Source organism: Trachypithecus francoisi, unplaced genomic scaffold (assembly GCF_009764315.1).
Source record: "Trachypithecus francoisi isolate TF-2019V2 unplaced genomic scaffold, Tfra_2.0 Lachesis_group0, whole genome shotgun sequence".
Lineage (NCBI taxonomy): Eukaryota > Metazoa > Chordata > Mammalia > Primates > Cercopithecidae > Trachypithecus > Trachypithecus francoisi.
Window position 1 is genome coordinate 65,643,070 of NW_022681453.1, and position 24,710 is coordinate 65,667,779.

The 24,710-nt window shown below is 52.9% G+C and overlaps 1 protein-coding gene and 1 long non-coding RNA gene across 2 annotated transcripts in view; one reads left to right on the forward strand and one right to left on the reverse strand.

The window, feature by feature from the left end:
• Positions 1-24,710, forward strand: part of ADCY5 (adenylate cyclase 5) — a 166,405-nt gene that overhangs the window by 98,147 nt on the left and 43,548 nt on the right. Inside the window, exons 3-7 of the mRNA XM_033211005.1 lie at positions 2,065-2,186; positions 17,468-17,579; positions 19,127-19,254; positions 21,330-21,488; positions 22,354-22,495. Of these exons, the coding sequence (XP_033066896.1) occupies positions 2,065-2,186; positions 17,468-17,579; positions 19,127-19,254; positions 21,330-21,488; positions 22,354-22,495 (663 nt within the window). The remainder of the gene's footprint in view (positions 1-2,064; positions 2,187-17,467; positions 17,580-19,126; positions 19,255-21,329; positions 21,489-22,353; positions 22,496-24,710) is intronic.
• On the reverse strand, positions 1,606-4,805 carry LOC117083401. Its single transcript, XR_004437069.1, has 2 exons — positions 4,660-4,805; positions 1,606-1,820 (listed from the first exon to the last, which is right to left on the reverse strand). It is a non-coding gene; the product is annotated as an uncharacterized LOC117083401 (long non-coding RNA).

The following is a 24,710-nucleotide window of genomic DNA, read 5'->3' on the forward strand; positions in this document are numbered from 1 at the left end:
ATGGGCTGATATCAGCAGGGTCAGGAGGCTTAGAAGGCGACATGGTCTGGTGTGTTTTAGGAAAAGCAGTTGCTTGCTTGCAGAGGGGAGGATGGACCAGAGGCAGCAAGCTTGGAGACAAGGAAAGTGATCTAGAGGCTGCCCCGGTCATCCAGTCTGGCCCTGAAGGTGGCCTGGGTGGTGACAGGCTAAGGCTGGGGTGGAGAGGGTGCTTCAGCAAGGAGAGGAGCAGCAGCCAGTCTGGGGGTGGCAGGGGTGGGCCAGGCAAGCATGAGGCATAGCAAGGGGGTAAGGGGACATGGGCATTGATTTGCGGTGGAAAATAAGGAAGAGTGAGTTTAGTGGGTCTGGAAAAACCCGTATGTGATGTGGCTGGTGAAACTAGAAAACCTGTGAAGGTGTTGAGCACAGGTAGTGTTTCAGAGAGATCGGGGCTATGCAGGCACCAGGGAGGGCAGAGGGAGGCTGTCTGTCCAGGGTGTCGCAACCAGAATCCAAGAGCCAGGTGAGAACTGCATATGGGCAGTGAAGGAAGGCACAGAACGGAAAGGACAAGTGCGAGAGCTGTTTCCAGATGCGCAGGACTTCATCAGTGCTGGACAGGGCCTACCGCTCAGGGGAAAGGAATGAGTGTCAGAGGGAAAGATCTGAAAAGCAAAAGCCACTCGTGTGGGCAGGGCCTTGACACTGGTGCAGCAGAATGGGGCTGTCCCAGGTCACGGCAGGGAAATGGAAAGAAAAGTGATTGGGAAATGACAGTGCGGAAAGCGAGTGTGGTTTGGGTGTGATGTCAGGGTGGTGGTGGCAAGACATCCAGGTGGGCAGCTGGAGGCTGGCGAGCCATGGACAGGAGTAGGGATGTGGGAAGTGGCTGACAGAGCCACCTCTACAGTGGGAGCCTTGGCCATGGATTTACTCCCAGAATGCAGGCTTGGATGGAGCGAGGACAGAGGTGGGGTATGCCATGTTTGGGGCCAGGTGGAGGGAGAGGAAGCAGAGATGACAGAGAAGCAGAAGAGTCTCAGGGCCACATGGGAGGAGGGTGACTCCAGCATCTGGTGTGGAGTGAAGGGCAGGAGAATGAGGAGGGCTGGAGGCAGCCAAAATGAAAGGCTGGCGATGAGCAAATGATGTGCACCAGCCTCACAGGGAGTCTGGCAGGGAGGCAGCTCTTGGAGCAGGGCAGGCCCAGGACAGGAGCTCAGAAAGAGGGCATAGTCCAGACTCCATAACAGGCTGACGTGAGCCTCCGCGATGTGGACTGCCCCTCCACTTGCTTCTCTCCCACCTCCCCTGCAGCTGGTTGTGACGTGGTTTCTCTAAGTCAGCTTGCTTTCCCTCTCTCCTGGGCCACTGTCCCCCAAGTGGAACTGGAGCACCTCCTTCCTACCCCATCCTTTCAGTCTCCAGGAAGCCCCCTCTGACTACCCCAGTGGAGATCAGCTGTCCCTGCTCAATGCCCCCATAGTAGCGCCCGAGACCCCCATTACACCAGATGCTTTCTGAAGGAGGAACCTTGCCTGTCTCACTCTTGGTGTTAACTCTCTTGGTCCCCAGAATAGTGCCTGGCACATGGTAGGTGTTCAATAAATATTTGAAAACTGATGGAGTGGATCTCATGTAATGCTCTCAACAACTCCATCCCCATTTTACAGATGAGCAACCTGAGGCTCAAAGAAGTTCAGTCATTTGCCCAAGGTCATGCAGAGTCTCAGGTGACATCCAGGATTCTAACCCGAGGTGCTCAGTACTCACAGGTTCACCAGGGGCACTTTTGCCAGAGAAACGTGGAGAGTGAGGCGGAAGGATCACGTGGTGTCCTGGGGAGGGAAGATGGGGGACAGGTAGCCTGCACGCGTGCGCACGCGTGCGCGCGCGCGCGCACGCGCACACACACACACACACACACACACACACCACCACACACACAGTGTTAGCCCAGGAGTCCCGGGAGAGCCTGAAAGGTTTTCCAGGGCCCTCAGGCAGGGGCACAGGTGTGGAGGAGAGAGCACTTGCCAGGCAGGTGGAAGGCACCGTGATGAAAGAATGTGCTTCCCTCCACAGGAGCGGCTCCTGCTGTCTGTCCTTCCCCGTCATGTTGCCATGGAGATGAAAGCAGACATCAACGCCAAGCAGGAGGATATGATGTTCCATAAGATTTACATCCAGAAACATGACAACGTGAGGTAGGGGTGAGGCTGGGGGAGGAGGAGGGAAGGGAGGGAGAGCTGGGCCCCCACGGAGACATCCCACTTCCTCCTTTCAAGTGGGCACAGCCTGACAGGGTGGTTTGTTGACTTCGGAGAGTGTGTTGTCTAGAGCACGCCAGCCCCACCCCTCCAGGTATGTTAAATGTGAATTATCATGGTGTCCCCTGTAACTTTTTTGGGGGGTGGGGAGAGGGGGACAGCGAGGCTGCAGGGAGAGAATAGAAACAGGAGGAGGAGAAGGGAGGAAGCACCACCGCCCGCTTTGGGGAGGAGCTCCTAGCCTACCAAGAGAGACGGAAAGCATAGACTGGGACCCGAATGTCACCACCATCATCTCATCTTCACCACCATCTGGCAGCTTCCATGCCTCCTAAGCCAGTGCGTGCCAGGCACTGGGCCAGGCTCTGCCCACCTTATCACAAGTCCTCCTGACAGCACTGCAAGCCAGCTACCTTTATCAGCACACCCAGATGATAGATAGGTCATGTATGCTATTTACTTCGTGTATACTCTATTTGAAATTTTCTGTAATAAATTTAAAGAAAAAAAAATCACCAAGAAACCACTGGACAAATCCAGAATGTGGGACAGTCTACATTGTGTACTCTTTAAAAAGTCAGTCATGGAAAAAGAAAAAAGGGTGGGGAACGTGTTCTAAATTAAAAGACTCAAGAGCTCAAGGTCCCCCAGCCAGCAGTGGTACAGACAGGCTGCACCCAAGTGGCCGCTCCAGAGCCCACGTTCCTTTCACTGCGTGTTTGCCGCCTCCCTAGACAGAAGCTGCTGACAGCAGGGACGTGCAAACAGATGTAGATTAATAGAGTGCAAAATCTGCTTATGAGTTCCATGGGGACACGAAGCGATACAGTGGCCTTCATCCAGCATGGCTTCCTGGAGAGCCCGATAATCCTCCCATATGCCCAGAAAAGGAGCTGCTGTGTTTGCCTTCCGGAGAGTTCCTTCTCCCCAGGCAAGTTTCCCTAGGACTCACGAGTCCTCTAAGTTTGGTGTAAAGAGGACTCTTTGGAGGCTTGGCCTGAGTTTTCAAGAAAGTGATTAAATGAAATAGTGCAAATTAACACACACACACACACACACACACACACACACACACAGAGAGAGAGAGAGAGAGAAGGTGAGGCTGACAACAGCAGGGGTGAGGGAAGCACTGTTTTTTTCAGGCGGAATGAGAACTGCCCAGTTCCCAAGTCTGCCCTGGGATCCAAGACTGTGGATTCTGCCTGCGTGTCTTCCATCTGTCTGTCAAAACTGAGACTCTAAGCCTTTGGGAGAGACATGTATCTGCAAAACACATTGGCCCCAGTTCTGGGGTTCTCCCAACCCCTCATGCTCCTCTGTCAGGTAGGGACAGCGTAGGCAGCAGTCACCTTGGTCTTCCAGGAAGAAGGCTGCCCCTCGCTGAATCTCCACATCCCGGAGGGACCTGAGGGTGTTGCAGCTGAGCCGAGCTCAGGGAAGTGGAGCTCAGGGAAGTGGAGTGCGTGGCTGGACTCCTGGCCTTGAGCCCTTTGGGCAGTGCAGATGTGCTGTTTCCCTGCTGCTTCTTCCGCCCACCTTGGCCCTCCCATGGTGGAATGATCGCTAGCAGTGAGAGCTCACGCCTACACAGAGCCTGCCTGAAGCAGCCACTGCCCTAAGTGCTTTCATCTACTCACTTAATCACCACAGCAAAGAAGAGGGCTGTACTGTGATTATCTCCATTTTACAGGAGGAAAAACTGAGGCACAGAGATGAAGTAACTTTTCCAAGATCCTGTCGTTGGTTAAGTGGGAGAAACACCCCCAGAACACTTTCTGATACTAGCTTTTACCCAGCCTGACTACCGGACAGATGTTTTTACGTGCCCAGGAGAAAGGAGTGTGTCCGAGGAATCTGTGGGAAGGAGGTTTGGGGAGCCCTCAGACTAACTGGAGACTCAGAGGAGAGGCAGGAGAGAGATTTGGTTTCCTGTGTGTGTGTGTGTGTGACTGAGGAGCCACCAGGGGCCTTTCCCGTCTGATGGCAGTTCCTGAAATCCAGGGGTCTCCCCCTTAGGACAGGTGAGGAAACAGACTTCCCTATTAGAACAGATCGCATAGGCTCAAGTTTAAAGTGGGAAGGGGTAGCCCACCAAGTGGTCCCAACATGTACGAGCCAAGCCACTGAGCTCCCCCTTCTGGAATTTTCTTTCCTGGTCCTGTCCTCACCACCTCACTGGCCCAGGCATTGTCCTTGGCACAGCGTGGACAAAGTTGCTTTCCTTGATTGCTCTCAGCTCCGCAAGCTTTGTGCAGGTTTCACTCATTCAGTGGAACACAAAGGAAATCCAGAAAATTCACTGCTCAGAAGCAGTCTGGCCCTCCAGCACAGGTTCCCAGCCTGCCTCGGCCAACACAGCCGGCTCACCCGCCACCCCTGCGCCTCGGCCCAGTTCCTTGCCCTCTCTCACCATCTCTTCTCCCACTCAGCAGGCATCTTCCTATTCCTCGTTCCATGGTGCTGGCTCTTGGGCCCCAGCCCTCCAGCAAGGGTGTTTGGTCAGAGGGGCTGACTCAGGCCTCTTCTACGGTGACTGCCCTTGGGGTGACACCTCCCTCTGTCTCTCTCCCATGGAGGCAGTGACTTTGGGTTGATAAAAGAACACTGCCCTAGTCACAAAGTGGCCTGTACGTCAGACCCCTGCCACAGTGGGGGTATTTCTGTCTGGGATGTGCCAGGATCAATGACGGCAATCAGGAAAGAGATGAAAGGAGAGAAAAACCAAGATGCTATAATTTTCATGGGGTCAGAGATGATTCTGACTCTGACATCGCCAGGGACAGAGGTGGCTGGTACACATCAGAGGCCAACTGCAAGCAATCATATGCAAATGTCCCTCTGGGGCCTCTTTCCCTGTTCCATCAGTAGCACTGGTTGTAGCCCTTGGTAGAAACACAATGCTCGCTCTGGTCTGTGTTTTGGGGTTGAACTTTTGGCTTGGGTTGATGGTTAAGTATGAGATGGGGGGGTTGATATCATAGTTTAAAAACACCCTTTGAGGCTGGGCTCATGGAGAGCCAGTGGGGCACAGTGGTTAGGCCTAGGCTCTGGGGTTAAGCAGTTCTGCACGTTGCCTCTACTCTGCTGTTTCCTGGCCATGTGACCAGGACAAGTTACAGACATTGAGCCACTCTGAATCTCAGTTTCCTCATCTGTGTAATAGGATAGGAAGAGTTCCTACATAATAGAGTTGCAAAGAGTAAATGGAATAATGTGGGGAAAGTGCTTAGCACAATATCGGGCACATGACAAGTGTTCAGTAATTGTGAGCTGCCATTATTATTGTTACTGTTATTTTTATGATTATGATCACACTCATATCAACAAAGAAAGGCCTGGGGATTCTCTAGTTGGAGAATGGAGGGTGATGAGTCACATTCATCAATTCTCTGCAGAGTTGTAATATTTAGAGAGGGTGATGACATGCTGTTCTCTAGCCCCACTGAGAGCAAGGCCACAAGAAAAATAAATCAACTGCACAGCATGACAGGCTGGGCCTGGATCTAAGGAAGAGGAAGAGACTGATGGGGATTTGGGGAGAAGAGTTTGTCTTGGGTAGGGAGGGGTGACAGACAGAGGCCACCACTGTCCATGGCCTCATTCTCCCCTGAGGAGAATGGTTGTGCAGCACATACCTCCTGGGGGGCAGCCAGGGACTGGCCAACGAGCCTGTAGGATGTTTTGGTGCTGAGCCACCACTGGCCATGGGCAGAGGCAGGCCAGAGGCCAGGGGACCCCTGGAGACCCCTGGAGATATTTAGATGTCTCCCCTGTCTGATGTGTGGTGACAAATAGGAATGTTTCAGCGTTTCTGATGGGACAGGTCAGCTGGAGCCGGGACCCATGCTGGAATATCCACTGGTGGCTTGCAAGCCCTCCTGCCTGTCCTCCCCCACCCCAGATACCTGCGCTCGCTGCAGCCGACAGCACCAGGGCTGGGGAGGGACAAGGGCCTCTGGGACGTGCCAGCAGAGGCTATTCTGGAGGGAGGGACAGCTCCTGGAGAGAAATCAGTCAGTCTCGGCCTTCTCAGCCAAAGAAGGCGCCATACCACATGGGTCACAGCAAAGGAAGATGCAGATAGACCTTGGCATCACCAGCTCACCCTTGCCCAGGAGTCAGCAGAAGGGAACAAGATGAGCACCTGTGTTGAGCAGATGGGTCCACACCCAGCTCTGCCGCCTGGTGACTGTAGGAACTTGGGCAAGGCACCTAATCAGAGCCTCAGTTTCCTTACCTGTAACATGGGATGGGGATAGTCCTCATCTGTAACATGGGATGGCCATTCACTCATCCATTCAGCTAGTGTTTGACCTCTGCCTCATCACTGGGGACCATCAGCCACACTGCAGGACACTCAGCTAGAGGCAGGCAGTGCGACACAGATTAAAGTACACATCATCGCTGGCATCATGAAGCTCATCTTCTGTTAGAGAAGACACTAAACAATGAATAATTAGCCATTGAGTTGATCACATTCTTGTAGGCGCTAGGGTTTAGTGACCAGGAGACACGGACTTCACGGGGTGTTAATGTTAGACAACGTACTGCTCTATTGTTCTGTTATAATTGTGATAAAAGGCACAGAAGAGCAGCATCCGTAAGAGGGCACCCAGCTCTCTAGCCCAGGACTCCTTGCAGGGCTGCTGGGAGCTGAGGTGAGGTAGGGCATGGAAGGTCCCCAGCCCCGTACAGCCCAGGAGGCTGCAGACTGATTGCCCTTGAGGCAGGGCAGACAACCAGGTGAGAGTCAAGGTCAGGTAACTCAATACCCCAAAGGTTTCAGGGGCCAGAGAACGCCCCAGCCAGGCCCGAGAGGGCTCTGAAGGATTCTCTGCTTTCACGAGAGCTCCTTCTTCGTGTGGATGATGCTGCACCTGACTGGTCTGTGCCTGAGCTGGAGTCCTGAGGTTTTAAAGGTCGTAGGTGGTGGGTGGGTGAGAGATCATTCCAGACTCTTCTTTGGGTGAAGGGAGAGAAGGCCGTCTCCTCTAGGGGGTGCTGGTCCTCTGCCTAAGAAACATTCCCCGCAGGGCTCCAGGGTTCAGGATGGAGCATGGGTGGGGTCAGGCACCTGAGTCCTGTGGATCTGCAGCTGGGGTCCCGGCAGAGGGGCTGCCAAGCCTGGTGTGGCAGTGAGGTAGCTAGCCCGCCTCCCCACACATCAGGGGTGTGGCAGGGTCTTGGGGAGAGATCCCCTTTCTCCTCAGTCTTTCCCCAACACCTCCCGCTTTTAAGGTTACTATCTCCTCTCCTGTCTCCTTCAAGGACTTGGCTGCGTTCCCCAGGTTGCTCTGGTGTCTGGCTCTGCTGCAGCGTGGTTCTGAATTATAATGACCACGCGACAATGTCCAAGATACTCAGATACCCGTGGGTGGATTGTGCACCCTGTAGGCAGAGGGTGAAAAATGTTTACCTTCCACTCACACCCTCAGCCAACAGACCACATGAGGAGGGGCCGTGAACGCCCTGCATTCCTGTCTCAAACCTGACATGAAGGAAAGTATTCTGGGCTGGGCACGATGGTTCATGCTTGTAATCCCAGGCCCAGAATACTGGGAAGCTGAGGCAACAGGATTGCTGGAGCCCAGGGGCCTGAGGTTATAGTGAGCCAAGATCTTGCTGCTACACTCCAGCCTGGGCAACAGAGCAAGACTCTGTCTCTATTTTTTTTAAGTATTCTGAACTCTACTCCCATACCAGTTATAGATATAAGTGGTCTTTGTGTTATTATTTTATCCATTCCACAAACATGTACTGAGCTGCTACTATATACAGCCTGCCACTATGAAAAGACACCATCTCTGCTCCTTAGGGAATATCCAGCCCTCTCAGTGAGGGAGTTAAGTGCTACGGGAACAGCAGCTTGACAGTCCAGGGCGCCCTGTTGGTGGAGTCACTAGGGTTGAGTCTTTTAAAAAAAAAAAGTAATGGATTATTTTAGTTGCGATAAAAATACATAGCATAAAACTCACCATCTTAGCCATTTTTAAATGTACAGTTCAGTGGCATTAAGTACATACACATTGTGCAACCATCATCACCAGCATCCATCTCTGGAACTTTTCTTATTTTCTGAAGCTGAAACTGTATACCCATTAAGCTCTAACTCCCCATCCTCCCTCCCGCAAGCTCCTGGAAACCATCATTCTATTTTCTGTCTCTATGATTTTGACTACTCTAGGTAGCTCATGTGAGTGGACACATACAGTATTTTTGTGCTTTTTGTGACCGGCTTATTTCACTTAGCATGATGTCTTCAAGGTTCATCCATGTTATAGCATATGTCAGGATTTTCTTCCTTTTTAAGGGCTGAGTAATACTCCATTGTCTGAATATACCACATTTTATTGATCCATACAGAGTGTCCACTGATGGACACTGGGTTGCTTCTACCTTTTGGCTGTTGTGAATAGTGCTTCTAGGAACATGGGTGTACAAATACTTTTTTCATATCTGTGCTTTCTTTTTTTTTTTTTGAGATGGAGTCTCACTCTGTCACCCAGGCTAGAGTGCAGTGGCATGATCTTGGCTCACTGCAACCTCTGTCTCCTGGGTTCAAGCAATTCTCCTGCTTCAGCCTCCCTAGTAGCTAGGATTACAGGTGCACACCACCATGCCTGGCTAATTTTTGTATTTTTGGTAGAGACGGGGTTTCACCGTTTTGGCCAGGCTGGTCTTGAACTCCTGACCTCAGATGATCCGCCCGCCTCAGCCTCCCAAAGTGCTGGGATTACAGAAGTGAGTCACCGCGCCTGGCCTGTGCTTTCAGTTTTGGTGGGTATATATCTAGAATGGCATTGCTGGATCATATGGTGATTCTATCTTTAGCTTTTGGAGGAACTGCCATCCTGTTTTCCAGAGGGCCTGCACCATTTGACCTTCCTCCCAACAGTGCACAAGGGTTCGAATTCCTCCACATCCTTACCTGGGATTGTGTCCCAACAAAAGACCTCAGTTTGCCTTAAATGCAGAGTGGGGATTGGTGGGGACTGGAGTCAGTAGCCAGCAAGGACTTACTATTTTAGCTCTCTAGACTCAAAATGAGGGGTCCTGTGGGAGATAAGAAGGGAGGGAAGACGGAGCAAAGAGGCAATGACCAGTTGAATTTGCCCTGCTATGTCTTTGAAACAGCTGGAATCAGCTGTTACTTAGGATTATGATTCTAATAAAAATTTAGACATAGGAAGTATCATTCTGGGCTGGGGTAAGTCAAGGAAGACATCATGAAGACGGAAGGGTTTGAATCAGACCCTAAAAGAAGAATGTGATTTTTTACCTTTTAAAAAATAAACGTTTTTCTTTTTTCTTTTACTTTTTTTTGAGACAGAGTCTGACTCTGTCACCCAGGCTGGGGTGCAGTGGTGTGATCATGGCTCGCTGCAGCCTAGAACTCCTGGGGTCCAACAGTGCTCCCACCTCAGCCCCCCAGTAACTGGGACTCTAGGCACCTGCCACCACACCTGGCTGATTTAAAAAATTTTTTTGCAGAGACCGGGTCTCACTATGTTGCTTAAACTGGCCTCCGACTCCTGGGCTCAAGTATTCCTCCTGCCTCAGCCTCCCAAAGTCCTGGGGTTTACAGGCATGAGCCACCATGCATGGCAAAAAATAAACATTTTTATTATGTGAAGAATGTATGTTCTTTGTAGAAAAATTGGAAAATAAGAGCAGTATGGAGAAAAAGCACTCATAGACTCACTCCCTGAGGTCACTAACTATTGCTAGGTCTTTCTTCTTCCTTTTGTGTGATTTTCCTTCAGGAAGCATTTCCCTAAATCTTTCCAGACTTTCTAAACAGAATGTCTGTAGGTGCTGTGGGGTGTTCCATCGTACGTACAGTAGGGGTAGGATTTGGGTAGGCAGAAACAAGAGAGGGGTTTGGGTGGGTGGGAGGGGGTCTGCAGGAGGCCCCTAGTCGAATCCAGGACATGCCTCCACCTAGGGCCTCTGGACCCAGTCCTGACAGTCAAACCAGTCCCTGGTCCCCTTGTCTTGGTTTCCACTTGCTGAAGAAAGGCATCCTGTTGTCCCTGCAGGAGTGGAGAGAGTGCAGTTGTCCCAGGGCAGGCTCTCCCTGTTGGTGGAATTTGTGCAGGCATTCCGTGTCCAGCAGGCTCCCATAGGCCTTTCCCGCTTTCCCTTTCCCAGCCTATGGCCCTGGATAGACCTGTGGCTGCTGCCAGTTCACATGCCTCAGTGTTAATAAGACCACACCTGATTGTGCTAACTCCCCTAAAGGACGTGAGCGACTCCTTGCTTCTCCTGTACCTTCCTAGGGGCATGAGCCCAAAGGATTCTCCGGGTTGGATGATAGGGGACAAATGGAGAGGGCACACTGCAGGGGACAGCACTCTTGGTCAGAAAGAGACCACTGGCCCATCCAGAGTTGTGGCCACTTCAGCCTCCCCAGCCCACACTGGGCCCGTCCGGGTACTTCCCCAGCACCTTCAGCTCCCAGCTTCCTGGGAGTTGGGCTGAGACCTTGCCATACTCCCTTCCCACCCTCTACCACTCAGCACAGTTCTTCATGTGGTCCTGGAGCTCTAACGATGCCAAGGGCTGCAGGAGATGAGAGGAGCTGGTGATCACCACCGCAGGCTCCCCTAGACCGCCAGGAGAACTCAGCACCTGGGTGTCCAGAGGTGCTGCAGGATGTGCACAGGAGAAGGGCCAGGCTCTGACAGCTTCATAAAGTCATGGGCCTGTTAGCAGCAAGTGGGAGCAACCGTGAGGAAATGCACTTCACCAAAAGTGCAAGTGGTTTGGAAAGCTGAGCCGAAGCTGCTCTGGAGGGCTGAAGGGCCTATTGTGGTAATTGGGACTGTGTCTCCCACTCTTGCCCCTGGAATAGAATGCAGGAGACTGTGAATGATGGATGGCAGGCAATTAGGGAAGTGTGCACAGCCAGGGTGGCCCTACCTCAGTTCTGTGCACCCGCCATGAGGGCCTGATCCTGTTCCCAAGAGGAGTTCTCAGATGGGAGCTAATAGATGAATTAGCACCTTCCTACACGTCTGGGCCAGCACTGAGTTGGGACATGGCCTTCAGAGTTACTCTGGGGAAGATCAGGAAATCCTGGCCAGCAGAACAGACAATCTGCTGTAGGGTAAACCTTGTAAAACCGAAGAGCCTGCAGAAGTCAGTCATTAAGCAGAATCCTCCCCCAAAGCTGCAGAGAAATGTGACTTTGTCTCTTGACAGGAGGTGGGGGGATGTGGGGGTGGCAGGGTTTATATAAATGTGTGGGGAGGCTTTGGGGGCTTCAGAGTCAGGGCCTCAGCAGCAACCTTGCCTGGGCTTCCGCCCACCTGGCATAGAAGCCTTGCTTTGAGTGGCTCTTCCCTGGCAGGCAGTGACCTGCCCCTCCCTGGTTCCTTGGTAGCTGACCAGGAAGAGTGGATTCCCAGGAGGCTGCAGGGAGGTACAGGTTTTCAAAGGCACCTGGGGCTCCTCACATACCAGTGTTGTTTCTCTTGTCTCCTGGCACACAACCAGAGACCACCCATGTCCCCATGTCCCTGGTACCCATTCAGCCACTGGTTCCGTGCATATGGCGTCTGCTGGGGGACAGGCTGTGGACTTCATGGGCCCCTGTCTCAGGTGACATGCTTGAGGCGTCTGCTGGGGGACAGGCTGTGGACCTCACGGGCTCCTGTCTCAGGTGACATGCTTGAGTCTCCAGGAGGCTTTGTGGGGCAGAAGGAAGAGCTCACAATTTTGAGTTACTAATTGTGCCTCTTACTTGCTTTGGAACCAGTAAAGTTTCTTCTCTTTCAACAAATAAGTATTAGGCACTGTTGTGGGTTGAATTTTATCCCCTAAAGGATACATTGAACCCCTGTTACCTGTGAATGTAGCTTTATTTGGAAGCAGGATCTTTGCAGATGAAATCAAGTAAAGATGAGGTCATACTGGAGTAGGATGGGCCCCTAATCCAATAGGAACAGCGAACTTGTGAGAAAAAGAGACTGCCTTGTGAAAGCACAGGCACAGGGAGAAGGCCTGGTGAGGACCGAGGCAGAGACCGGAGTGATGTAGCTGCAAGCCCAGGAATGCCAAGGAGTAACATCTGCCTCCAAAAGCTAGGAATACACCAGGAAATTTCTATTGAGTTTCATCGGGAGCAGGGCTCTACCGACTCCTTGATCTCAGACCTCCAGCTTCCAGAACCACGAGACAATAAAAATCTGTTGTTTTTAGCCACTTGGTTGGTGGTGCTTTGTTATAGCAGCCTGAGGGAACTACCAGGGGTACCTCGCATGTCTGGGTGTTGTGCTGGGTGTAGAGCAGAGGCCAAGGTAGGCCAAGGTAGGCATGGCGCGCCACATCCAGGCAGTCATTCAGCTGCATGTTTCCTAGGGGCTGGGATGTAGCCATGAATCAAGTAGATAAAAAATCTCTCCCTCAAAGAGTTTACATTCGAGTGAGAGGAGACAGACTGAAGCACAATAATAAATAACAGTAATACACAGCCTAGTCAGTGGAGAAAAATATGGTAGAGAAGGGAGATAGATGGGAGAGGTTGTAAATTTAAATGGGGTGGTAGAAGCTTTCTTGAGGCAACCTTTAAACTAGTGTGGTGGTTCTTAACCCTGGCTGCATAGTGCATCACCAGGGAAGCTAAAAATAGAACAGAACAAAGACAACCAACAGCGGAGCCCACCCCAGACGATTAAGTCAGAATCTCTGGGGCTGGGGATACAGGGCCTCTCCGGATAAAAGCTCCCAGGTGATTCTACGAGATGCCTGGTCCCAGGACCATATGGTCTAGTGTACAAGAGCTGCCGTGGAAGAATGCGCTTGCCAAGGTCCAGTAGGGTCATCTGTGGAGAAGGAGTTGATCATGGCCTGGCCATCCCAGTGCGTGGATGGGCAGAGGCCTGGCCCACCTGAGTGGCTGGGTCAGCCAGGCAGGCACAGGAGGCTGGCATGCAGTGGAGCCCCTGGGACCACATATGTCTGCCTCGTGTGTCTGGGGCACCCAGCCCTCCTTCTCTTCACCTCTTCTGCTCTGCCTGGTGCTACGGGTTACCCTGCTCAGTGGCAGTCCTACCTCTGCTGGATTAGGGGACTTTTTCCTTCCTACCCCGGGGGCATCTCCAGCCCCCAAAGCCAGGCCTTTGCTGCATAGCCTCAGACTGGGGCTGGACTAGCCACTGGTCATGTTGCCTGTCAGCTTTGTGTCTGAAGTGCTGGTGTTGGCCAAGGGGATGCTTGCTGAACATGCTCCTTGGCTCATGTGCAGCCAATCCGGACCCCAGCTTCCCTTGGTTTTGATTTCCTGAGAGATAAAGAAGAATTTCCAGAACAACTATGGAAGGGGTGCTTTCACAAACGGTGGGAAAGACCTTCTCCTTCTCCCTGGTTGGAGGGGACAGCCACCTGGGAGGCAGGGAGGCAGAGGGTGGGCCAGGATGGGGGTCTGCAGGCACCCTCCCCCCGGCATGCACACGCCAGCGTAGCCTACCTCTGGGCAGGGTGGTGGGCCCACCAGCCACGCCAGACACCGGGCATCACAGCTTATGGAGAATCCAAATTCCCTTTCATTTTCTGGGCCCATCCCACAGCTGCACACGCTGGAGCAGCTCTCTGCTGTCCTGAGTCCCTTGGCCTAGCAGGATAGGGCCTGTTCTCTCTGCTCCACCTCCTCCCCTTTTCTTCTCTCCCTCTCATTTGTTCCATCTCTTGTCCCTGTCCCCATTTCTCCCACTCTTTCTGGCCTCCCTCTTACAGTTGCCTTGGTTGATCCAGGCTAGGATTGAAGTGGCCAGAGGAGCCAGGATTTGGGGAAACAGCAGTGGCTGGGGGTGCCCTGCCGTGCTTCTCCTGGGAGGTGGGACAGCCTGGCTGAAGCCTTGGAATGTACTCCTGGTGGCCAACCTGTTTCCACCGGCGCAGTGGCTCTCCTGTGAGCTGGTGAGCAGCCGCTGAGAGTGACCCCTCTCGGGGATCCTGTGCCTGTCCGGGACCACAGCAGCAGCTCCCACAGGTCCTCCCACCTCCCTCTCAGTGCCAGGGCGTTGGATTGTGCCTTTACCCATTTAAGATGTCTGTGGGGCCTACAGACAGCATGATCTTGATTGGTTCAGCTCCTAAAGTGTGGAGCCAGGTTGCCTGTGTGGCCTTGGCCAGGTGACTTTTCTGTGTCCTCATTTCCTGACAGGGTGGTTGTGAGGTGTGAATGAATTAATACTTCTGTGAACTTAAAATGGTGTGTTTTAAAATGTGGGTTTTATGATGGTGAGGCCAACAGATCGGGAGAGAACTGCTGCTAAGATTGTCACTCACAGTTCCCACGAGGAGGGGACACAACATGCAGGGGCCCCAGGAGGAGGCACCAGGGCAGTCAAGAGGCCGAGGAAGCAGGGCCATTATTGTGGTTTGTGCGGGAAGGAAGGGTAGCAAGGCAGCTGCTTGGCTGGTTTGAAGAATGTCTTTGCGCTGGCTCGGTATGTAAGGGCTGTCCCAAGTTGCCTGGGACCCCGGTGCCTGTCCCTGGGGTGGTGAGGGCAAGGGATTGTTGTCAGCAGTGGACTCTGGGTTGGTTGGTCTGTGTGTGAAAGGCACACCCTAAGGCAAGTTGTTTACTGTCTCTGGGAATTGGCTTGTCTTGGGAGGCACCAACTCTCCGGGGCCTTGGATGCGAAAGCATGAGAATATAAAGACAGGCTTAGCAAAGAGTCCCATGTTCCAGTTAGACGACAGGAGAGATAAATGAGCAGTATGTGAGGTAATGGATTTGCTGATTAGCCCAATCAACCATTCCACACGGTGGATATGTGACATCATCACATCACTTTGTACTCACCCCATAAATACATACAATTATCATTTGCCAATATTTTATTTATTTATTTATTTATTTATTTTTTGAGACAGTCTAGCTCTGTCACCCAGGCTAGAGTGCAGTGGTGCTATGTTGGCTCACTGCAACCTCTGTCTCCCGAGTTCAAGTGATTCTCCTGCCTCAGCCTCTCGAGTAGCTGAGATTACAGGTATGTGCCACCACACCCAGCTAATCTTTGTATTTTTAGTAGAAATGGGGTTTTACCATGTTGGCCAGGCTGGTCTCGAACTCCTGACCTCAAGTGATCCGCCGGCTTAAGCCTCCCAAAGTGCTGGGATTATAGGTGTGAGCCCAATATTTGATTTAAAAAGATGTGTTTAATGTACCAACACACATTTTTGGAATAAAAGGACAAAATATGTTTAGTTCAACATCATTAATTTTAAAACTGAGACTGGGTTCTGGAGCCTCAGGAGTCCCGAGGTGCCTGAGGAGGAGCACAGACCTTGGAGGAAGAATCCTGCCTGGCTGCTCTGAGACTTGGCTCCCGTCTGTGAAATGGGGACACGCTGACCCCTTGCTTGCAGGGCTCTTGCGTGGACTCAGTGAGATGACATGTCGGAAACCTCCCGCTCAGTGCCTGGCTGCCAGGAGCATCTCAGTACACCACAGTTTTTAGATTTTGTGTCCCTTTTAAGAAAAATAACTTTAGGGGCCCTTACAGATTCTGGTCCTGAGGTCTTCCTTCCCCGTTTCAAAGGAAAAGGAAAGGAAATGTTTTCAACTTAGGCAACACAAGCCACAGGAACGGGTGAAAGATCTGTCACCAGCTGGTGCACTGAGGAACTGGGAGGGAAGAGTTGGGGGCTTCCCGGGATGCTGACAGGCTGTGTCTTCCTTTCTCCTCCCTGGGCCTCTTTTCCTGTGTTTCTTGTAGGGGATAGAGGACTCCCTCAGGATGGAGGGCTTAGGGCTAGAGTCCCTTCTGTGTGGGATTGGGAAGTCAGAGTTTGCAGGGCCACCATTCTGGCCTGAAATGCCTTCCAGAGCAAAGGCATCAAAGGCCTCTCTTCCCCAGGAGCAGGCCCAGCGCCCTTGGGGTGTGCTCAGAGGTCAAAGGGGGCAGGCCTGAGAGACGACTGGGAGTTGGGGCCTGGCCCCCTGTCCTGCACCCTCCTGAGGCACACAGCCAGGCCTCACGCCCCTCCCCTGCCTTCCTCCTGAGCTGGGGGAGGGTGCAGTTAGAGCACAGAAGGAGGATAGCAGCAGAAAGAGGCAGCATCCTCGGCCCTCCAGTGCCAGGGCCTCTTTGTCCCCTGCCCAGCAGCCGTGTGGAGCCCCCAGCACTCTTGCTGGCTGGCAGCCCTCTCGGGCCCAAGGAGCCCCAGGCTGGGCCCTGGCTGCAAGCCCTGCCTCTCCTCCCTCATGGAGGTCTGTCTTGGTCCGTTCAGGCTGCTCTAAGAGAATACCAAAGACCGGGGGCTTACAGACAACAGCACTGTATTTCTCATGGTTCTGGAGGCTGGCAGTCTGGGATCAGGGTGCCAGCATGATCAGGGTCTGGCAAGGGTCCTCTTTCAGGTTGCTGACTGCCACCTTCTTATATCGTCACGAGGTGGCGAGCAGAAAGTGAAGAAGCAAGATCTCGTGTCTCTTCTTATAAGGGCACTAACCTGTTCGTGAGGGATCCACCCTTGTGACTCATTATCTTTCAACAAATACCATCACATTGGGCATTAGGATTTAATGCAGCCAGGTGCAGTGGCTCATGGCTGTAATCCCAGCACTTTGTGAGGCCAAGGTGGGTGGATTGCTTCAGCCCAGGAGTTTGAGACCTGCCTGGGCAACATAGCGAGACCCTGCCTCTACCAAAAAAAAAAAAAAGAATTAGCCGGGTAGGGTGGCACACTCTTGTAGTCCTAGCTACTTGGGAGGCTGAGGCGAGAGGATCCCTTGAGCCTGAGAAGTCAAGGCTGCAGTGAGCCTTGATCACGCCACCACACACCAGCCTGGGCAACAGAACAAGACCTCTTCTTAAAAATATGAAGAAAAACTCAAGCTTGTAATCCCAGCACTTTGGGAGGCCAAGTCGGGCGGATCACGAGGTCAGGAGATCAAGACCATCCTGGCTAACACGGTGAAACCCCATCTCTACTAAAAAATACAAAAAACTAGCCAGGCTAGGTGGCGGGCGCCTGTAGTTCCAGCTACTCGGGAGGCTAAGGCAGGAGAATGGTGTAAACCCAGGAGGCGGAGCTTGCAGTCAGCTGAGATCTGGCCACTGCACTCCAGCCTGGGCGACAGAGCCAGACTCCGTCTCAAAAAAAAAAAAAACAACATATGAAGAAAAAAAAATGTAATGTATGAATCTGGGAGACACAAAGATTCAGCCTATAGCAGGGTCTTTCTCCTCTGCCTGTCTCCCCAGCATCCTGTTTGCTGACATCGAGGGCTTTACCAGCCTGGCATCCCAGTGCACTGCACAGGAACTGGTCATGACCCTCAACGAGCTCTTCGCCCGCTTCGACAAGCTGGCCGCAGTGAGTCGCCCTGAGCTGGGGCTAGGGTGGCCCGACCTGGGCTGTTGAGGGAGGCTGCTGTGGTCGAGGACCTGCTGAACCCCAGAGACGGGCATATGCCTGGGTGTACCCTGCTGGGTAGAGCCTGCTGGTGATGGGCAGAGGGGCCCCTCACGCTGTGGCTATGTCCTCGCCCTACCTGGACCCTGGAGACACACTCAGCTGGAGTTGCTTTCAGCACTGTCGCTGACCACAAGCGAGAGCGTAGGGAGCCCTCCATGCCTCCATCTGTGGAAGCGGGTGGTGAGGCTGCTGGTCACACTGCCCAAACCCTCAGGGGAATATGCTCTTTGTCTGGGGGCACATTAGGTGCCATCAAGCCACATTCCTGATGAGATTGGCCAGACTGATAAGAGAATGAGTCTAAATCCCCGGCTGGCCTGCAGGCGGCTGTGTGCCATTCCCTAGAGGCATCCAGAAAGAGGACTCTTAAACGTTTGGATAAATTGGAAGTAACACTCCATGGCAGGGAGTGGTGAACTACACGTTCATTCCTTAGGCCCCTATTCACCCCTCCGTTATCCTTTCCCAGCTCTAGGCCTTTGTAGAGTGATTAAATGTCAGTGGCCACTGACAGGTGGACACATTCCCCTTGGCCCACACAGGACGGCAGGCTGGGTTATTGATGAGAGAGGCTGGTGCCGTCAGAGCCAGTGCCAGGGCCTCTCTGGGGGCTTCCGTGGTGGGGCACATGTACTCACCTGTGAGTTTCATCACTGAACTGAATGAGGTGAATAGTACCTGCTTGGCACTTAAGTCTCAAACGAGTCCAGGCCACACGGGCATTTGAATCCCTGCTTCCTAACTACCTTTGGGATCCAGAGCTGGACTGCTCATAATTGAGGATTAGTGATATTCCATGGCAATCCCATTTACAGATTGATGGTGGCCTGCAGGTGGCCGCATGGCACCTGTCACTCAGCAGCAGCTCTCTTGGGTTCTTGGCACTCGTGTGCTTACTAGTTTAGCAAAATTCTTTTTGGATAAAAATCTCAGACAGGCTGAGAGTCAGCGAGCTTTTGGTTAAAGCTCATTTCTCCCTGCTTCAGTCTTTGTAAAAGGAGGAGAATTAGGCAACTTTTGATAGAATCTCAAGCAATGAATCAGAGTGACTCTTGGGGCATGGAGGGGACCAGAGACCCTTGTACTGGGGCTTGGGGCCTTCCTTAAGCTGACAGGGCCACCCTGCTGGCTGGGCCACAGTTTGACCAGCCAAATTCCTCTTGGGGCTCTGGAACGGATCTTTGAAAGTGAGCTCCTGAGTCTGGGAGGCTGGAATGCCACTCAGGGCTGCCCAGCCCATCCCTCCATCCCCACAATCCCTCCCTCCCCAACGTCTCCTGATAAGCCTGTCCTGGGACCATGCCGAGTTCCGGCGTGGGCCTGCGCTCACTGCCCTAAAAGGCAAGTTATTCCAGGCACGGGGTGAATCTGTTTGCTTTTCATGTCTTTCCCTCCCACTTCTCTTTCCTACTATTTTTAATTTGTAAAATTAATTTGCTTTCCAGGAGAATCACTGTTTACGTATTAAGATCCTCGGGGATTGTTATTACTGCGTCTCGGGGCTTCCTGAAGCAAGGGCTGACCACGCCCACTGCTGCGTGGAGATGGGCATGGACATGATCGAGGCCATCTCGTAAGTGCCCGCCCGCGGGTACCGTCTACCTCCCTGGGACTGTCCACAGCCCAAGCGACTGACTGACCTGCCGGCTGCCTGGTTGGAGGCAGGGAAACAGTGGGGTGAAACTATCTCCCAAAGGTACCCAGCCAAGCTGAGGGTTGACGTGTGCCACCAGACTTTTTGCCTTCTCCAGGGTTCCTGTTCCCTACAGCAGCCTGGGCAGCTTTTCCCAGAGGAAGTGTGTGGGAAGGGAGGGCTCTGCAGACTCCAGGAGTGGAGGAGAGGCTGGCAGCCGTGTGAGGACCTTGTGCCATGTGAGGCCCTTGCACTTCCGGGGCCTCATGTTTCCTACAAACACCCAGCCAGGCATCGAGCTGCTGGTTCCACTTCTTCCCAGATGTGAAAGGTTGGGCTCACAGGGGTTAGACAACTCCCCAGGGTGCTACCACCAGGCAGGCGGGTTCAAATGCAGGTGGTCTGCTTAGAGATAATCGCCCTGCCTGTGAGCCATAGCAAAAAGGCCGTTTGGCCAAATCATGGCTACCACTGGCCACAGAAGGAGCCCTGGTCATTGAAAAACATGGATGGTCTAAGCTTCTGTGACAGCCAAGGGAGCAAGTCAGAGACTTTGGGCTTTAGAAATAGCCTGGACAGGGGCAGAGAAAAAAGGCACAGAGGGCAAGGTCAGAGACGGAGTGTCTGGCCAGGAAGGTGGCCGGGTCCATTGGTTTGGCTCAGTTCTACTAGCAGCACTTGCCAAGTGTCCCCAGCATGCCTGAGCTAGACAATCAGTCTCCCCAGAAGCACAGAGCCTTAAGGGAGAGAGACCAGGACTCTTGGTCCTCAGATACGAGGCATGTCATGTGGACACAGTGAGGTAAGGGAGGCAGACTATTGTAGGAGGGTCCAGGAGGGGACAGTTGATTCCACTGAGAGGATAGAGAGAGTTTGCCTGAAGGAGGTGGCCGTGGAGTTAAGCCAAAAAGACAGAATGAGCCATTGTCAAGCTAAGCAAGTATCCAAAGGCATTGTGGATGGAAAGTGTTTCAGTAAAGGTATTCTGCTGCAGTGGAGGTATTTACCAGGTTGATTCAGGACAAGAGAAATGATGGATGACCGCAGTCTCCCCTGCAGTGGGTGTCAGCCTCTTGCTGATGGCGTGGGATGGGGTCAGGGAGTCTCAGTGGTGCTCCCACCCACTGGGGCAAGTCAGACTGCTGGTCCCATGGCTGGCTGAGTGCACCCGTGCCCCAGGTGTCAGGGAGGGTCTAGGGCCCTAGAAAGTGCAATCTGAATTCATCCATTACCCCACTTCCTGGCACCTGCACCCTCTCCTGCAAATGCTGGGCAGGTTCCCATGGGCCTCAGACATGCACCTGGAGATGTGTGGCTTCCTTCCCACTCTGCCTCCACTGCTTGCCTAGCATGAGGAGTTATAAGTGCACACGGAGGGCCTGCCCTGTCTACTGGGGGCTCCCAGATATGGATACGTGGTGTGTGTGACTGGTACCAAGCTTTCCTCTAGGGCATGGAGCACCCTAAGCCCCTACTGCTGCCCAGGCTCCCCTTCCCTCCTGAGCAGGGCATACCCTTGAAACCTGGGTAACCACCTTTTGCCATCACCCTGCTAACTTCTTGGAAGCAGCAGTGTGGATAAATCCAATAAACAGATAATCCAAAAGCCATTTCTGCCTTACCCGCAAGAGCATTATACATACAGGGTTTGGAGTGGTGATAACCTCCCGGTTTAATTCAAGTTGGCCCTAACATGCATTTGCATTTTTCCAATCACAGTTTAATTGACAGGGCAAGAGGTGCCCTCCTGGAGGGGAAGCAGCAGGGCTCTGGGTTTTAGAGTGGCACCACGCCACCTTGTGGCCAAGTCGGGAACAGCCCCTTGCACAGCCGATTGCACCTGCTGCCCACCCCAGTGCCCTTCAGGCTGAACATTCTTGGACTCTAGGGCTGGATGGGAGAAGGAAGACTCTTTGACCCCTGCACCTTCACCTTCCCTGCACCTGCAGCCTCACCCACACTCTGTGTGCCTGGCCTCCAACCTTCTCCCAGCCTTACCCCTGCTCCATCCCCAGGTTGGTCCGGGAGGTGACGGGGGTGAACGTGAACATGCGTGTGGGAATTCACAGCGGGCGAGTACACTGCGGTGTCCTTGGTCTAAGGAAGTGGCAGTTCGACGTCTGGTCTAACGATGTTACGCTAGCCAACCACATGGAGGCTGGCGGCAAGGCGGGGTGAGTGAAGGCTGTGGGTGGCTTGGGGCCCCAACCTGGGTTCCCACTCAAGCCCACCCAGGGTGACCATCCTGCAGAGGCGAGGCGGGGCAGGATGGGTAGCAAGCACCTGGTGGGGCTGGGGTGAGCATAGTAGAAGTAGAAATTCCTCTACTTGCCAAATCTCCTGTGCCACCATTGGTCAGTTGTGGGAGCATCATGTCACCCTTCCCTGAGCCTTGGCCCAGAAGATACTGAGCCAAACTGTAGTGGCTGGTGAGGTGTGATAGAGAGAGTTCTGGAGGAGGGAGGAAGCACAGATAGTTTCTGGGGTGACTAGACCATAAAGGAGGCAGGACTGGGAGGGGTGAGGCAGGTGGGGTGGGAAGAGCCTGCTGCTAGGCAGAGGGAACACAGCAAGGCGAGGCACAGATGTGGGAAACAGCATTTCCAAGGAATGGGAGAAGAGCAGATGGCCTTTTAGGGATGGCTAGGAGAAACAGCGCCTGTGTTCAGAAGGCATGAGTGCCAGGCTTGTGAATTTGGACTCCATCCTGTCGCGTGCAGGAGCCATTGCTGGCTTCTGAGCAGGAGTGAGAGGCTTGCAAAGTTTGCAAGACTGGTGGCCATGTTCTCTTGGGCACGCTAATGTAGCGGTCTGTGCCAGGATGTTCAGTGTGAGATAGTATGGTTGCAGTGGACACGAGAGCCCACTTGATAGTAATGGAGGGTACCATGCAAGGTTGAGGTTAGGATTTGAGCAGAGCTTGTGGCCCTAGAGTTTCACATGGGATGAATCCACTAATTGCAGTTTGGTTTTCATGGGAGCTGACATTCTGACTTTGCATTTTCTGCCCTCTCCACCCTGATCCCTGCCCTGCTGTAGACGCATCCACATCACCAAGGCTACACTCAACTACCTGAACGGGGACTACGAGGTGGAGCCCGGCTGTGGGGGCGAGCGCAACGCCTACCTCAAGGAGCACAGTATCGAGACCTTCCTCATCCTGCGCTGCACCCAGAAGCGGGTCTGTGGGCTGGGGGGAGCCAGGGGGCTGAGGGGCTCCCTTCCTCCAGGGAGGAACATTTTCGTGGCCTATTACTTCCTTCTCTTTCCTTGAGTGAAGTCATGAATTTCTTATGCTGTTGTGGTTCTTGCATCTTAAAAAGGACCCCGGCAGTTAGGCCTTGCAAAAAGGATAGTAAAGAGGGAATCTTTTAATATTGCTTCTTTTGCAAAAATGCAACAGACCTCAAATTAGCAACAAGACATCAGAAGTCCACAAGCTGGAAATCAGCATCAAGGGAGTCTGTGGATACCATATGTTTTATCTCCATCTTTCTCCTTTTCATTTGCCTTTTACTGGGGTGGACACTTGTCCTAATCTCTCCCTCTCTGATCCATAGATCGGAGTTCATCTCCACATGTGCCTATGTATCTTTGTTTCTTGAACCTATTTTCCCCTTTCCCTTTCTAGTCTCTTTCTTTTTCCCCCTTTGTCTCAGCCCACACTTGCTGAAATATAAAGCTAAATTATTAGCAGACTTCAGTGTTCTATTTTTAATAGTGTCGTGTTCCATGTTCTTAATTTTTAAAGCAAATCAAGAGAACATTTTCTATTTCTTCCTAAACTAAAATGTCTTTTACTTATGAGTCTTTCTTTTGAATTTATCTGTCGGTCAGTGCCCTTTGATAGAGAAAAGCTTCCTCATTTCTCTTCCTAAGAAGTGAAATGAAAGACAAAATTAAGCTGTGAAAAGAGTTCAGGGAGTCTAGGACGACAGCAAAGGCGATTTTTAAAGGGAGGCAGGCAGGGCTGTTGAGGGCAGGTGCCCGTGCTGAGAGGGACATCAGAGGGACACCGTATCCTACTGTGCAGTGCCCCAGGGGACAGATCCTGGCTGCAGGGGCTCTTCACGGGAGCTGTGTCAGACCCTCCACAGGCACCAGGAAGAGGGACGGGAGATTCAGGGCCCTGTGGGGACAGTTCCTCATGGTTTCCTTGACACGTTTGTAAGCGTTGGTCAGTTCCTTGGCCACAGTATCAGTGAACTGGGTCCTCCGGGCTCTTTCCCCACATCTCTCCTCTCGGCGTCTGGGTCACAAGGCCTCCCACAGCTTCCTGTCCTAGACCCTGAGTTCTCTGGCTCTTGGTTCTTCTAGCTGGACAAGTGGTTCAAAAAGGATGAAATGGAGACAGAAAGAGTGACAGGCACCCCTACCAGCAATGTCAGCTGAAGCAGGCTGTGTGTTTCCACCATCACCTTATTTGACAAAGGAGGGAGTTGAGGGGAGGGTTGCCTCAGGTCTCCAGCTCTCTTGCACCCATTTGGATGGATAGACAGACAGATAGACAAGATCCTCGGGAGTGTGTTGGCCCATAGACTGAGACTCCGTTTGCGTATTTGTACAATGCCTGTCAGCTCTTGAATCTCATAACTTCACTGACCCAAACCTCTTTGAAAGTGGCCTCTTGGGGCCGGGCGCGGTGGCTTAAGCCTGTAATCCCAGCACTTTGGGAGGCCGAGATGGGCGGATCACGAGGTCAGAAGATTGAGACCATCCTGGCTAACATGGTGAAACCCCGTCTCTACAAAAAAAAAAAATACAAAAAACTAGCTGGGAGAGGTGACGGGCGCCTGTAGTCCCAGCTACTCAGGAGGCTGAGGCAGGGGAATGGCGTGAACCCGGGAGGCGGAGCTTGCAGTGAGCTGAGATCCGGCCACTGCACTCCAGCCTCGCTGACAGAGCGAGACTTCGTCTCAAAAAAAAAAAAAAAAAAAAGTGGCCTCTTGGGCCCCGGGGCGAGTCCTAGTGCCCTCTCTGTTATAGCATATTTTGGAGAAGTTGAGCAGAGGTTGTGATCCCAGGTCTCCTCTCCCTCCGGTACCCCCGGGCACCTTCAGATCAGGCCCCACCCACCCTTGAGGCTATAGCTAGAGCCCGACCCTGCCCTGAGCCCTGGTCTGCCCATGAGCAAAGCCTGACGTGACACCACAGCCTGCCAGAGACCAAGTTGGGAGGCGTAGGCACGAGTTGGCCTGGCTGCCTAGGAGACCCACGCTCAGCCCTCGCTGATTGCCCTGCCCCCCGGAGTGGGGTGAGGAAGCACTCTGCGGGCAGCCAGGCGCGTCAGCTCAGGCCTTTGGGAGCCTAGGCCATCCAGAGGAGAGAAGGGCACCCAGGATGGAATCTTATCGTCAAACTTATAGGGAGAACTCCTTGCAAATGGCATATGTTCC